The sequence below is a fragment of the Meleagris gallopavo genome, chromosome 7 (assembly GCF_000146605.3).
Source record: "Meleagris gallopavo isolate NT-WF06-2002-E0010 breed Aviagen turkey brand Nicholas breeding stock chromosome 7, Turkey_5.1, whole genome shotgun sequence".
NCBI classification, from domain to species: Eukaryota; Metazoa; Chordata; class Aves; order Galliformes; family Phasianidae; genus Meleagris; species Meleagris gallopavo.
In genome coordinates, this window is record NC_015017.2 from 13,576,304 (window position 1) to 13,592,221 (window position 15,918).

Here is a 15,918-nt window from a genome sequence, read left to right on the forward strand (position 1 = left end):
TGGCACAACAATTAACAATCATGTATCTTTCCTGTGAGTCCCCAGATACCATTCACTGTTTAAAAACGTAACTAAGAAGCTGCTCCAAAATAACTCCATAAACATTCTTTCAGGATCCAACATTCAAGTAATGTATTTTCAGCTGTCACTTTGATTTTTTTTTTCCTCAAAGATTTCCTGGAAAAAGGTTGGCAAGAATAATTCTCAGGTTACAGCTTCATGAGTTCTGGAAATATCTCGTATCTTAGACATCCTTTGGTGAAGACACTCATCTCTACATAGTGATTACATGCAGGTCCTAAATAATTTGGTTTAAATGAACTGCTTATATATTTTTGAATATGCTCTATTTTGTATGTAGTTTAGGATTTTTTTTTTCTTTCTGCAGCCAGAATAATTTGGGAGCAGTAAGCAACGTTGATGCTCAAAGACGACACAATTTTAGAAGTACAACAAGTGATGGAGCAGCTCACACAGAAAATTCCCTAGCAACTGTAGACCTAAGAAGCTTTAGGGACAACTTGATGCAGATAATTCAAGCAAACAAAGAAAGATGGAAGGAATTAGCAGTAGAAGGTATGATATAGTAAGAAGAAGTTTTCATAGATTACTTTCTAAGACCTCTCCTAATTTTGTTTTTGAATTTCCCTCAACCTGCAAAAACAGTTGTGTTCATGTATTTTATTTCATGTCTGTTTAGGTGGCCCTGCATATAAGGTAAGGAGATGTAAGTAGTCAGGGGATGAGGGGAAATCATACAACCTGTGCAATAAGGCCCTGTATTGCTCAGCTAATCCTTAGAAGGCTGGTTTAGAAATGTGCATTTTTGCACTTTTAATCGTAACTGATAATGACATCCACCTTAAATGCCAAAATCAGTAGTTCAAAGTATTATGTACTACCATGTTTCTTAAAAAATGTGGAAGATATATTTTCCATTACAAATGCTATTTGTTCCACACTGTGTGGAACAAAATTCAGTATTGCAGGCTTCTTGGGATTATGATGTAGGCAATTATTTAAATGACCCAGTGAATGGAAAGTTTTGATCAATCTCAGAATGTATTAGACCCAAACAAGGCTGAAAATGACTCTTAATTTCCAGCTGATAGTTAGTAAAGCCAAACCTACATCATGGGTCTTTGTTTATGAGCCATACCTGAAAATTGTCTGGGCATGCAGTCATCTAAGTACAATGATTTGTGATAATTATTGGGTGAACACCTTGATCCATGTTAGTTGAATGCCATTTGGGAACATATTATCTTCACAGTCTGTTCTGTTTCTAAGTAAGCACCTGGCACATTTCGGTACAGTGTTTCAGTGCTGGGACTTGTCTCACTGTATGTGATCTCACACTGACTGCAGGGAATGGTATACCGGTACTCAGTGCCAGCCTTGTCTTTCATACCATCATCCACAGCAGCAGCTTTTTCTCTTGAAGGCATTGCTAAAATCTCACGTAGTGCTAGATTGCAAACGAATATTCTTGGTAAGAGAAAACTAAGAGCAAGCTTCTTTTGTATCTACTGCTAGCCAGCCATTTTGATTTTGGTACATCAGGATTCTGGTGTATTGTTATGGAGGGGTACAGCGCTATTAAAAAGATAATTCCTCCTTCCTTTCCATTGCTTTGTACTTCTCTATAAATTACTAATAGATTCAGTCATGTAAGCCTGGACCATTGACAGCCATTGAAAAGACAGAGCTTCTCACAGCAAGAGGTTTAAGCAATACTGTCCTGCAGTAGGCCAAATTCTGGTTCATCACCTCATCGTTTGGGAAGAAGAGCAAGTATGTTTTGATGCATTCAATTGCTTTTTCATAATTCCCATTGTTGTAATAGGCAAACTGCAAGTAGTTGAAATTGAGGGCAGGAAATCCTCCAGGGGCTTCTCCCGGCCAGGCTGCGAGGCGAGCTCTGTGACACAGCCCTGCTTGCAGCTCAGCACCTGCATATAGTGATCTGTCATGGCCTGGAACAGGTCTGCGTTGTACTCCAGGTAGTTGTAGCCTTCATAGTCACAGGGCCCCTCACAGAGAGCACGGCACTCAGTGTCTGCCACAAAGTATTCCTGCAGTGCCTTCTCCAGGTGCAGGACAGTATTGATGGAGTAAGCGATTGTTTCTCCATACAGTCAATATTGCTATGAGTCCCAGCAAGATCCAAATCCAAGAAGTCAGACATTTTCTACTGTGAGAAACAGAGCTGTTAACATTCAAGATCCTCTTCTTTTCCTCCATCATCTGAGGAAGTATGTTTAGGTATTTCCTGACCAGAATTACGGAATTACAGTAGAGCGTTCATTAGAAAAAACTGATGAGTTAGTGAAATAACTTGTAGAGGCTAGAAAAGCATGAAGATATCCAGATTTCTTGCTTAGGTTCTAGGTTAGATATCCCTACAATAGCAAAAAAAACCCAAACTTTTGAGTACAGACTTCTATTTTGTTTGTACTGCAGCAGAAATGTTACATCAGGGTCTGAACCAGTGATTGAGCACCTGGTGGGAAGGCAGGGCCAACCCAGGGGAGCTCAGGTGTATGCAGTGACCCTGCTCGGCTAGAAGGGGTGTAGCCAGGATCCACCCCTTCCCAGACCTCATTTAAAAGTTGGCAGTGGAGGCAAGGGTATCTCACTGGATATCCTTGTATACCTGAAGCCTTCTGAAGGTAAGCAGCTTCTTTATTTTTGTGCTGATGGCTGTTGCATTTGAGCAAATCCTCACTTGCTGCAGCCTGGGACCTTGCTGCTTTGCTGTGCTTTCCATCATGGTACAGTACATAGGCTCTGTGTTTTTTAAAAATAAAAGCTATGGGAGGTTTGTGGAAGTTATTTTCCATTTATGTTTTTGCAAACTATTACTTTTACTCCATGTATGGGCACAAAGGGTTGCTGGAAAAGAATAAAAGAATTTTTCAGTAAGGAAATGTAAGCAGCATCTATAGAGCAGTACCTAAGGTAGTATGTATGTTCTTTGTCATGTAACTGTGGAAGGAATCTTCCCCAGTTGGTCAGGATTAACAGTATACCTGCTCTGAGGCTGTACTCTATTAAAGCTGAAAATTCTTAATCAAAGTGTGCAGAATTAACATGTAGTAATCAATGAAGTGTTTTTGAACAATTTCTACTTGAAATTTCTGTCAGCTTGCACTTAAGTTTAACTAAGTTTCTAAGTCAATTATGTGACATCTTGAACTTGGGGCTATTTGTCCTATTTTGTCTGGATCTTCTGTCAGTTTCTCTGACTTTGTTGCTTGCTGAGAAGTTATTAGGCTGCTCTGGGCATATGTATGAATCTGTATTTTACTCTTATGTCAGTAGGAGCACCTACTGTGGGAAGAAATACAAGTACATTACTGCTAGGTAAAAGAAATGTTGTTGTTGCTAGAGTTATTCCTAAATAGATAACTTATTACAAACCACAATGAGTTGAGGTTGTTGAGAGGGTGATGTGCCTGAGGGACAGCATGCCTGGTAGGTAGGCTGGCTGTTAACGTATACCTCCAAACACTTTGAGTGGCCTGGGACTAATAGTATTCATTCTTTTACAACAACAATCTGCATTCTTGTCTGTAGGTTTGCAGTTACTAGGTGCTGTTACCAGACCACTAGGTTAGTCCACAGACTCAGGAGAAGAGTTGTCTCTACAATGTATGGTGGTACAGATGTATAAAAACAAATAAAAGCTAGCAACGATCCTTATGATTTCCTGAGCAGGAATTGCATTTCCTTCAGCTTCTCACCTTAGCAGGATAAGGCTGTAGGTGCAGCTCTGGCTTGGAGGCAGTACTGTAGATGCTGCAGGCTTGAGGTAAATAATCTGACTCCTATGCTTAAAGTAGAAGACCAGGATGCACTGATGTGGTGTTTGATGGGAGACCCAGCAGGTCCAGCTGCTGCTGCCCCTCCCTGAAAAGATCCTGGTGAGACTGTTGACTTGACTTGCTTGACTTGCAAGCAGCTTGGTGCAAAGAGTAAAGTGCTTTATTTTGAGAGGGCCTGTGTTAGCAAGGAAACCATTTATCTACCTAGCAGCTGTTTGTGAGCTTCCTTAACAGAAGGCTTTCAAAAAGAGATGGCTCCATTTTGCTTAAAAAAAGAAAAAGAAAAGAAAAAAAAACAAAAACAAACCTTGTCTTGTATAATTGATGCAGAGGAGCTCAGTGCTCTATAGCCTAAGGGTCCTCAACCTTTCACCACTGGAGAATTAGAGGAATGTGTCTCGGCCTTTCAGGGAGTTTTGTTAACAGGGAATTACCATAATGATCAAACATCTGGGATTCTAATTTGAAAGCCTTGATGTTTAATTAATATTCCAAACCCCTAATCACCAGATAATCTGTCTTTGTTCAACACAGCACCATGATAAAGAAACCATTCCATCCCCTGATTTTTTTTTTTTTCTAACACATAATGGTGTTAACTGCTGCTATTTGAAAGTGTGATAGTTAAAGCAAAATAACAGTAAAGATAATTCTGAGAGGCTGTTTCATCGGAGATGCTTGCTAAGTCAACTTTGAGTCTGAGAGTTATTGACCTATGAGAAGTCAGTAAGAGACAACTTGTTTGGAAACATTTAACTGTCATGCAGTTCTACTAGGAGCATAACAAATGATCTTGACTTTACAGTTGAGCAAAAGGAGAGACAGCTTAGGGCACTCACCCAGATCATATAATAGAAGAAGAGAATGCGGTATACAGACCAAGGGTCCGGATGCCAGTTGGATGGGCACATCACTAAAGCATGCAGATGTTCCACTGCAGGATAATACAACAGCACTGTTGTTCATTGTTCCCAGTGCTTCATTTGAAGGAAAAAGAAAACCAGTCGCATCTTTGCAGCGTGGGTCAGTTTATTAGCTTTTATTATTATTATTTTGCATTTTTTTTTTTTCCCTGGGCTGCAACTTTGAAAACAGATGCCTCTTCTGAAAGACCTCTGGATCATACCTGCAGGCTTCCCTCAGGCACTTTTAATCCTGCATCCTTCCAGCCACAATAACCACAAGGTTTAGCTCCATTTTGACTGCAAGCTCATCTCTGTAGACTCCCTAATAAGAAGAGAGTAACAGCTGCTGAAATGCAAAAATCTGATGGCATGTTAATGTGATTTAGCAGCCGCTAGGGTGGTGGGAGGATGTGTGTGACAGTCATGGAAATCGACTGACAGTTTGGTGCATGAAATCTACTCTAATAGACTGTTTTAATCTGTTGAACAAAATAAATTCAGAGGTCTAATGAAGTTCCAGCTACGACCAGAGACAGTGATTTTTAACTGTAGTGCTAAAATGCTTCAGTCAAAAGCAGTCTTTGAGCAAACTTAGTGTTAAGAATAGTGGGGAAAAGAGGTTTTTCTGAAGTCTGAGTAGGTGCAGTAAATGGACTGAGCCAGGAAGGTCAGAAAATGCTTTGTGTTGGTGATATCTCTCAAATCACATGTGAGGAATGGTAACTGAACCCAAAGCAGAACCTTCTGCACATCCCCCACGTCATGTACCAGAGCCATCCTGCCTCTGTACATGGCTCAGGGAACCTTCCCCTCTAGCAGGTGGAGGATGGAGTGTCCCTTTTGTCCCCCAAGCCCCAAAGTTCTGGCATTAAAATTCCTGTACTTACAGCTAGACAGCAAAAGGGAAGTTAAAAAGTGGAGGTTTACTTCTAACCAAGTCCTTAAGTAAAAAGTTTTGATGGCTAATGAATCCTTTTGTTATGTTCTCTGCATGTCGCAATGCTGTGACATCTGGCACCACCAGATTACATGGTTTGCAGTAGTTTTTCGTACTCCTATAGCTATGATGAAATCTGCATATGAGCAGGTGAAAGTTGAAGGAGTTGGTCTCTAAATAAGTCTGTGGGTTGCTGCCTTCTACTCTTGGATTTGAAATGGACAGGAAACCAGTCACAGTTGTTTGGGAAATCCTGGAAATTTTTTTGAAGAGCAGCATAGACATCAGGGCCAGTCTTGTTTTCTGCATGGTTTTTGTGTTTACTACTGCTCTCTTTCTCCTCTCTTTAAAATGGCAGATGTGAGAATGCATCATCTGGAAAGATGGCATTCCTTCCCATGTTATCCTGGGTCCAGTCCTTTGTTTCTGCTTTGTTGAATTAGATTTTTCAATTAAAACAATCCACAAAATCAAATAGTTTGTGGTAATATACAAAGGGAGTCTGTAACACCAAGTGACATTATTGTGATTTAACCTGGCAGGTGGCTCAGCACCACACAGTTGTACATTAAGTCCCCTGCTTCCCAGAGGGATAGAGAGAGAATCAAGAAAAAGAAGTAGAACTCATGGGTTGAAAAAAAAACCATTTTCCTTTTCCTTTTCTCTGTCTTAGTAAACAGTTATGATGATATGTATATATGTAAAAAAGTGATGCACAAGGAATTGCTTGCCACTCCTTGACTGATGCCCAGCTAGCCCCCTGAGCAGTGGAAGAGAATGAGATGAACTCCCACCTCTTTCAGAACTGCTTCCACACAGTGCCATATGGTATGGAATATCCCTTTGGACAGTTTGAGTCAGCTGTCCTAATTCTGTTCCCTCCCAGCTCCTTTGGCCCTTCTTTGAGAACTGGTTCTGTATAGCAGCACTTAGCAGTAGCTATAAACATCAGCGTGCTACCAAGATTGCTTTTCCCCTAGAACTGTAAAGCAATCCAAGGAGGGCCTGTGATTTAAAGAACCCACTTTTACAGATACTTAAGCCAAAAATAGAAAGTGACTTAACAAAAGAAGAGTAGTATTTGGTGAAAAGGGTAGAGAAGTCATCCTCAGTGGTTAACACAACAAGCAAACAAAAACTACAAAACCCTCAAAATCAGGAAGTACTGAGTACCAGAATGTTTCAGCTATTCTGGAAGTTGGCTGTTAGATCACAGCTCCTGACAGATTTCCAAACAAAGCATGGAAATTACTTTGCCAGCATCCCAGCCTAAACACACGAAATGAAACACACCACTTGTGTGGTGCTTACTTATCAAATGACGTCGTTTCTTCTTGTGAAGGATAGTGGTTTATGGCAGGAGTTCAGGAGTTGGAACAGAAGTACCAAAAAGAAGGGTGTGATTGACTGCTAACAGATCTTTTAGGAGAGGCAATGTTTTACAGACGAACATTAAGAAATTTTGATGATTGCACTTGGGTTCTTGTAAAGAAAACCAAACCATTGAGAATGTGTAAATAATGCTGGCTCCAGGCACTTTTCCAGATTTGGAACGGAGAGAGCAAGAAGTGTAACAATGTTAATGCCTGCTCTGAGTTCACTGCCTGCCTTTATCTGAATGAGAGCAAATAATACTTGCTGGCCACAATGTTGACTTAAATGAATATAATGCTTATAACAAGTTATAAGCAGATATGTTCTAACCTGCTTTGGACAGATCTGTTACCTAACGTTATTAAACTTGCAAATGCTAGGTTACTTCATTCATTTATCATGCCCCATTTCCATCCCTGGTTGGCCATAGTAAGGTGTGCCCATGGAGGAGCAGGAAGTTGCTCTTCCTAGAAATGCAGTGCGGGGTGAAGTCCCCTCCCCAAAGTGGTCGGATGGAGCCAGAGGCTCTGCCCTGCTCCTGTCCAGCCCTCCTGCCAATCTGCTTTTCTCACACTAGTGGCATCAACTCAGCAGTGCCTCTCATGAATCATAGTTATTCTCTCATTGTCTGAGCCTCTTCTATAATCTGCTGAATATTTATGTTCCAACTCTTGTAGAGTGAGCTAAGTTAATACTACAGTTCTAACAACAAATACCTAAATCAGTAACATTGTTAGATTAATCAATATATTAGAGATAGGTCAAGGTACAGTCAAAGGCACTTCAAAGAAACCTTTAGGAAAACCCTACTCAAGTTTTTGCTTATGCTGAGCACAGAAAATAAACATCTCCAAGAAAGTCTAAATGAATTGACATATAAACAATTTTAACATATTTTTATATAAGAATTATTTTAACTTACATTTTTCAGACTTCCCTTTTCTGTATGTGTATGTAATTATATTTTAGCTTTCCTTTCCTCAACTTACTGATGCAACTGAACATCCAAAATTGTATTATGAAATTTCCTTGGGTTTCTTATAAAGTTAAGGAAAGATTATTGTAGCTCTGCCATATGGGAGCAAATATAGCTTATAAATCAGTTTCTTGGGACAAAAGCCTTAGGTATGTAGAATAGAATTGCTCAGGTTAGAAAAGACCTTAAAGATCATCAAGTCCAACCATGACCTAACCAAACTACTCTAACTAACAACCCTATGCTAAATCATATCCCTAAGCACCACATCCAAACACGTTTTTTAATACATCCAGGGATGGCGACTCAACCACTTCCCTGGGGAGCCTATTGCAATGCTTAGCAACCCTTTCTGTAAAGTAGTTTTTCCTGATATCCAACTTAAACTTGCCCTGGCACAACTAAAGGCCATTTCCCCTTGTCCTGTCGCCAGTGAGAAGAGACCAATCCCGCTCTCACTGGAAGCACCTTTCGGATATTAGAAGAGAGCAGGAACGTCTCCCCTCAGCTCTCCTTTTCCTATTTCTCAATGTCTTTATCCCAAACGCTTCTTTAAGTATTGTTCAGCCTGCAATGCTTGCACATTTTAAATTGGAGGAATTTGTATCTTTTATAATAGCATGCAGATTCTGAAATCTGAATTTATGAAATGGATTCTAATAACAAGAGTAGTGGTTCTACCACAAAATTTCTCAAATTTGCAATTTCTTGATTTTTCTTATAAGATGCCAGGAAGTATAATATAGGTTATTTTTAATCAGACTGTTCACTCTATGTGAATTTTCCATTCTCTGTTTTCTTCATCTTTTTGGTTTGTCTTTGTATGACCTCCCTGTGCTGCTCTATTTTCTGTCTCCTTTCACTCTGGCCATTTCATTTGTACTTTTCACTGCAGAGTCTCTGCAATGGAGCATGCAATAGAGCTTTCTGTGTAGCTTTTTTTTTTTTTTTTTTTTGTTCCTGGTGCTGCTGACCCCTGAAGCACAATTTTTTTGTCGTATTTTTTTCCTTTCCCATTCTGTATGTTTTGCTAGCCATGGAGGCAGCAGAAATGGATTGCATGCATATAGACCTCTGAAATGTGTTTTGGCTTAAGCTACTAGTTGCCATGTTGGGCTTTTCCAACCTGAGAGACAAACGCCCTTCAGGGCTTCCCTTCAGTGCTGATGCCTCCCTCTTCCTGGAATGGTGCTTCTCTCCATGTCCCTTCTCCATTACAGAACTGGTGAGATCTGCTCTTCCCAGTCATATTATGGTAAGCTGGTGCTTCGGCATGAGGCTCTCCTATTCCCACCCTTCACCATACAGTGTATTTGTTGCTGCTGCTCATATTACCTCCAGATCAAGAAGTACGTGTTAGCAGCCTACTTTCTGGTCTGACCTCTATGGTTCAGTTACAATAGCATAATCAGGATCTGACCTATATTTAACTCATCCGTGCACCTGTCCTTGTGTAGAAAGTTGATGCTCACAGTGTTCCCATATGCAACTCAGTCACTACTCTGAAATCAAACAACTGTGGCATATCCTTCATATCCTTCATATCTAATTCGCATGTTTTGTTCCCTCTTTGTAGAAGAACTTGTGAAAAATGTTGATGAACAGGAAAAAGACCAGAGCAGAAATTCCACAGATGCACAGTTACAGGAAGAGACAAGAAGCAGACAAAATGAGAGTAGTCAGGGAAGCGATGGTACAGCCTGTCCTCCCAGACCCATCGTCCTACAAGTAGTCACTTCCAACACTGCTCTGAGTGATGAATCCAACTCAGAAAAATGCACTAACTCTGATCCGAACCAGAAAGATCTCACCGATGCCCAGCAAGAAACACAGAATACAGACCCACTGAATGGTAATACTTCATGACAAAGCACCAGTCAATCTAATGAAGCTGTCCAGGGTGAAGCTGCAGCAGTGTCTGGTATCTCCCTGTCTAACTTCGACAGTGGTAAAATATTAAAACAAAGTGTTGTAAGAGAGTTTCTTCAGGAGTGTGTAGAAGCAAAAGTGTCCTAAACCCATCAAGTAAGGACAATTGATATAAGCAAATATCATCTTCATATATTAGTTATTTGGTATCTAGTAGAAAGTCCTTTACATGAAATACCAAAACTTCTAGTTGAATAGAAGAATGATTTTAAAGAAATTTAAAGATATGTGTTTGCAGTTAAATAGCACTTTGTTACTGGAGAATCAGGTAAACTTCCAAAACAGGACTATTTAACTTTTGCTGTTACTATAGGTAATTTCTCTTGTGCAATTAAAATGCAAACCCTTAACTGAGGCACTTCATATGACTGTGATGTTGTAAACCATTTCTGTTGTACTAAATATAATGTGAATTTGGAATTAACTCTGATCAGTTTACATAGATGTGATTTGCAACAGTAGTAGGCATGGGACTGGGTCATCCTCTCAAGAAAAATCAGTCTCCTGATTGTAATCTGCTGTACAGGCAGAGAAACCAAAACATTCATATGATGTCAGAATATATATATATATTTTTAGAATGCATGTATTTTTATCACAAGGTGGTTATGATTTGGTATATGTTCATTATATGACATTATCAGTTCAAGATGCCCAAGCGATATGAATAGGTTTTATGGAAGTAAGAGAAACCAGTGTGCATTTTTATATTATCTTCATATGGTCTGAATATTTTATTGTTACAGTATGTTTGAGATATTAAGGTAATAGGAATAATTAAGGCATGTAATGGTATTGTTTCCCTTTCTTCCAATAATGCTAAGCTCATTAATGCTTAGTTAACAGTGAGCCTTGCAGTATTGTGCCAGAAGTATGGCAATGTGTGAGCAGCGATGTTAAATGCTTATAAGACTTAGACTAGACACAAGTATATGACTTGGCATATCTCTGAACACTTCCTTTTATGGAGAACTCCCACTTATTCATTCTGGAGTCCAACATCCACCGATTTCAGTGCTTTCATGCTTTTGTTGACAGATTATTATTTTTTTTTTCCATCAGCAATAACAGATGGTTAATTTAGGGTTCTAAATCAAAACATTTGCACAAAAATTAATTCCACAGCATTTGAAGTTGTCTAGTGTAGCAATTGGACAGATCAGTACAATGGGAAAAGCATTACAACGAAGGTGTGATGATGGAAGGACCAACACAATTGAAAGGTGCTATAAGGGAAGGGAAGAAGATTGCTCACCCGTGTCAGAAGATTGCAAGTTCACAGGGGAAAGCTTCATCAAGGAAGGATTCACACAGCTGAATTGTCTTCACCTGTGCAACCCAGGGCTGACCAGGTCCTTTCCCCAGGTGCTCAATCAGTGATTCAGGCTGTGACTCAGCAGTTCCCATACATCTAGCAATTGATATTTTTGTCTTTGATATGTATTTTTTGTACCATTTTTTTTTCCTATTAATGCTCATTTTGAAACTTATGTGCCCTAGAAAAATTTCCCCACTCCTAAGTGTAGAGTACAATAGAAAAACCTGTGTCTGTTGTCTTTGAAGCTACAAAGACATTTGTGGTTTAGCTGACATTTTTACGGATATAAATAGTTTTGGTAATGTCCTGAATGAAAAACCAGAGCTTTTACAGGGATATCACTCACCCTTTGCATCACTAAAGAGGCAACAGTACCTAAGCTGTGGGATGATAGCAAGTCATGGAAGGAGGAGTGATAAATCTGGAGACATAATGCATCAAGTTATCAGTCACACAGTAGCAGAACTGGTGTATTATTTTCCAAGGCAGCATCAGGGGTTGAGCTGTGTGCTGGCATCCACTTAGTGCGATCCCCCAGCTTACACCTGAGCCATAGCAGATTTTGTAGCTGATAGCCACAAAAGGTTTCGGTATAATAATGTACATTTCTCTACAGAAACTTAACATCTCTACTGGAAAATTGTAATCATCTGCACAAAAGGATTTTTTTTCCAAAAAGGAAGGATTTTTCTCCAGACTGCCCTTTTCTGTAAGCCATGCCTTTTCCTCCTAGTGAGAATGAGAATTAGGGGCTGCTGCTCATGCTGTTAACAGAACGTGTGCCCAGCTATAGCAAATTCTTAAACATAGTTTGGAAACTATTCATCAGCTGTAGTTTGTTAATGAATGTAGTCATCGTAGGGAATGATACTGTTGTTTGGAGAATGTCTGTGTTCCCAGTTCTTCGCATCTTGCACTTTTTTTTAATTCTTTCTGGTGGACTTGTGCATCCTTGGTCAACCAACTTAAGTCTGAAAGATATTTTTTAGTTTCATGAATCTTTTGTGGAATCTATCGTAAGTAATTCCTAGTTCCACCAGCCAGAAAACTGCAAGATGAGGCTGGATTTCTCCTTTTCCTGGAGAGTTGTTTTTTTTATTTACACTGTTGCAGATATTTGAGTACTACAATGCATAGAAAAAGGACATTGATTAGGTTTTGGTTTTAAAAGGCATCTGATATTTGTAGGCCTTTTGTTGTCATATTTTGTAACATCTGTTTCTGTGAAACTTCTGTTCTCTGCAGTATGTTGAATTTGCTCTTAGCCATCTCCTTCTTTGTGTTCATATTCCAGTAGAGAGAAATCACAGGGAAGTGGAGAGCTTGATGTTTTGACTGGTTTCTGTTGCATATTAATGTTTGAGCTGAACACTCTCTGAATGTGTTCTTTTAGATATTCTATGTGCTGAGGGTGTAATGCTTGATATCAGATTTACTTATCTAAAGATATTTGATGTTACGTTGCCCTTGTCCATCTCCACTGAGCTTTCTGCCACTGCAGGGTTTTAGTGGTTGGTCGCCATGTCATTTATGTTCTGTTTTTATTTCATTGAATTGCTTGATTTACACTTTAATAACATTTCGTTCTTGCATTTTCTCTATTTATCCAAATTTAAATCTGTCATAGGAAACTATTTTGAATACTTTCCGGTCTTTTGAAATGATTTACAGAGAGACTATGTCGTCATATTCTTCAGACTTTCTTTTCTAAGGACAGAAGGGCAGCCATTTTGCTGTTTCATTGACATATGTGGGCTCTTGTACCTGCAGTTAAACCAACATGCTGCCAGAGGCTGGGGCAGCAGACTTACAGACCAGGACCTATGCTTTGTAGTGAGACAAAATGAATTAAGACTGAGGTTCAGCAGCAGCTCTAAGTACCTCTGCAGCAATAGTGCCACCATGTTGCAGCAAAAGAAAAGAAAGACAAAGCAGAAGCTCAGTATTGAAATAGCTGGCAATATCCAATACCAAAGGGAATCCTCAGATTAAAATGTTTCATATTTCTTTTATGTTAGTGAAATGATTTCTTATTCTTGTAAGTGGAAGGACTTTTCTTGAACTGTCGTTGTTGTCTAAATGAGCATAACACTGGTGGCTTTGCATGATTTTTCTCGGCTGCAGTGTGTGTGGAGGTTGGTGTCTAATACTGCAGTTGTTGAATTCTACTGGATTGGAGAATCAGCCATTCATGAGTAGCATCCAGAATACAGTACTTCCCACTTACTATGTATTTTTCAAAAATCAATGGCATATTAAAATCCCTTATGAGGTACAAACAGGGAACCTCAGGGAAACCTTTATATATGCTCAATTTGTATCAGAACTCAAATTGCTGCTGGTTTTCCTGCGTGGAATGTACTTCTCACTATATGAGAAACAGGATTTCATTGAACTTATATTTTTCCAATGGAAAAATACTGAATTAATTCTACAATTTAGGCTTTTTTTAGTTGTAGAATCAAGTGAGAAATGCCTTGAGTTGACATATGGGAAATGTTTTTTTTAATATTTTATTTAGAACATCTTCTTAAAGTAAAAATAAGACTTAAAAAGTAAATGGATATTGCAACTTTAAGGTGATATTATTCACTAATTCAGACTATAAAAGTAGTTAAGATTAAAATAATGTTCTGCAATAGTTGGAGTGCATGATGCCTGATGGGCAGTGACTGCTTGTCAGTGTGAGCATTAGGAATGCAACATGTTTATTCTTAGCATCCAGCATCATCCAGAAGGTGGAAGTGTAAGGATAAGATATTCTTTGTATATGGAATAGGACACACCAAAGGAAAACAATAGTGCATGTGTCCTCTCCAATCTTTATATAAATTTTTAAGTCTCAAAGGAAGTATGAAATAGGATGTACTGTGTCATCATAATAAACAATGTGTGCTTTCCCATAAAAAATTTTCTCCCTGGGAGTAAAGAGAGGCTGGGGAGAAATAATAGAGTGATCAAGAAGAGTATAACTGCAAAATAAGAAATTCAGCAATGTATGCTTACGTGCAAAAGTAAATGCATGTAGAATGAGAACAGACTGTTGGCAAAGAGGGAAGGTACCTCACTGCAGACACCAGGAACTGAAGAATTAAAGGCAAAAAGACACCACGTATCTGTATTCAATCTAGATTCAGCTGTGTCCAGAAACCATGATTAATCTTAAATGTTATCTTACTTCTCTCATCTGTTATTCCTCCATATGGTGCAACAAGTGCTTTTCTATTTAGCAACCTAAAACCTGTGAGTTGGCTCTGGCATTTCTTACTGTCAACATATGAACGTCAGATAGGAGCAAATAACTTCTGTGCCCTTCCTCATCTTCACAAACAAGTTGTGGTTGAGATGACCAGAAGGGAGAGCTGCGCATGATACAGCAGTGTTTAGCCCAGTAGGATCTTTCCCTGCACAGCACTGCGTCCCCACTTCTCACTTCTATACCTGTCTTAATGGTCAGCAGACCCAGTCAGGCCACTTTATAAAATAAGGGCAGGTATTTTCAACAGCTTCACTTGCAAGCTGTTGAAAAGTAAAAGGGAGCATACACATCTTTTAAGTTTTCTTTGTACATTTATCTGGGCAGTATGAACACACCTTGGAAAAAAAAAGAGAAAAAGCACTTCTTTCCACTCCTTGCATCACTCCTCTTTCTCAGTTATTTACCACCACATTATACCAGGGTCTGTTTCCTTGTGTCCCAGTCAGAGCAAAGAGAGAACTGCTGCATCTTCTTCCACAGCACTGCTCCCCTTCCTCAGTCTCACTATCGTTTAATTGCATGTTACAAGATTAAGTGGAACTGTTAGAAGGTGATTTTATTTAAGTGGTGGTTTTCGTTTTCTCCTGGGTGATTTATTGGAGCATTAATTTTAAAAACTGCTTATGTTTAATTAAACAACTTCATGTTTCAATGATTTTATAATGGCTAGTTGGCACACTTTTAACTTTTCACTCATGATGATAGCCACATTAATCCTTAGTATCAGAATGTAAAAGGGGACAATAAATCTGTAGTAAAGCAGGATATGGGTAAATTCATCCCTGGTGACAGTAGAGGACTGTCAAGCATAGTGTATTGCAGTGAGCATGCAGAGCCTTCAGCAGACACCCGTGGTAAAGCTGCACAAGCCCACAGCAATAACACACCAGGGCTATTCATTTTTATTTTTTTTTCTTTCCTCATGTTCATGGTCATGAACTCTCTTTCCTTTCTAAACTCTGAGCCTCTTCTTCAGCTTCAACTCACTGTCTTTCAGTGATTTGAAGCTTCCCTTTCAAATCACACATAATCTGCTTTCATTTCTAGCTGCTTATACCTTTGTTTTTGTCTTTCAAAAGTTTTCCCCATGTTCATTTTTATTTCTAAACTTTTCCCCTTCTCTCAACTCAGTTTCTCTGCTTTTGATACTTACGTATCTTTCCTTTTTCACATTTTTAAGTCAGTATTAGTGGGATCACTCCATCCATTAGTTAAAGCTAAGTATATAACTCTGAAATTTTTGCTGCGTTCCCCCCCATGTCTACTATCCTTAATCAGTTTACAATTTTTCCAGCAGTGCTTATTCAAGGAACAGCTTAAGCAGGAGCTCTGTGTAATGATTGAAGGTTTGACAGTTGTACTGTATCACCAAGTTTGAAATCTACTTGTGCTG

The 15,918-nt window shown here is 39.1% G+C and overlaps 1 protein-coding gene across 5 annotated transcripts in view; it reads left to right on the forward strand.

The window, feature by feature from the left end:
- Positions 1-15,918, forward strand: part of PDE1A (phosphodiesterase 1A) — a 164,118-nt gene that overhangs the window by 147,068 nt on the left and 1,132 nt on the right. For 4 of the 5 annotated variants that reach the window (XM_010713529.3, XM_010713528.3, XM_010713531.3 and 1 more), the window contains 2 exons: positions 389-576; positions 9,596-9,871. In XM_010713529.3, the coding sequence (XP_010711831.1) occupies positions 389-576; positions 9,596-9,871 (464 nt within the window). The remainder of the gene's footprint in view (positions 1-388; positions 577-9,595; positions 9,872-15,918) is intronic. The other variant, XM_010713532.3, reaches the window with a different exon arrangement.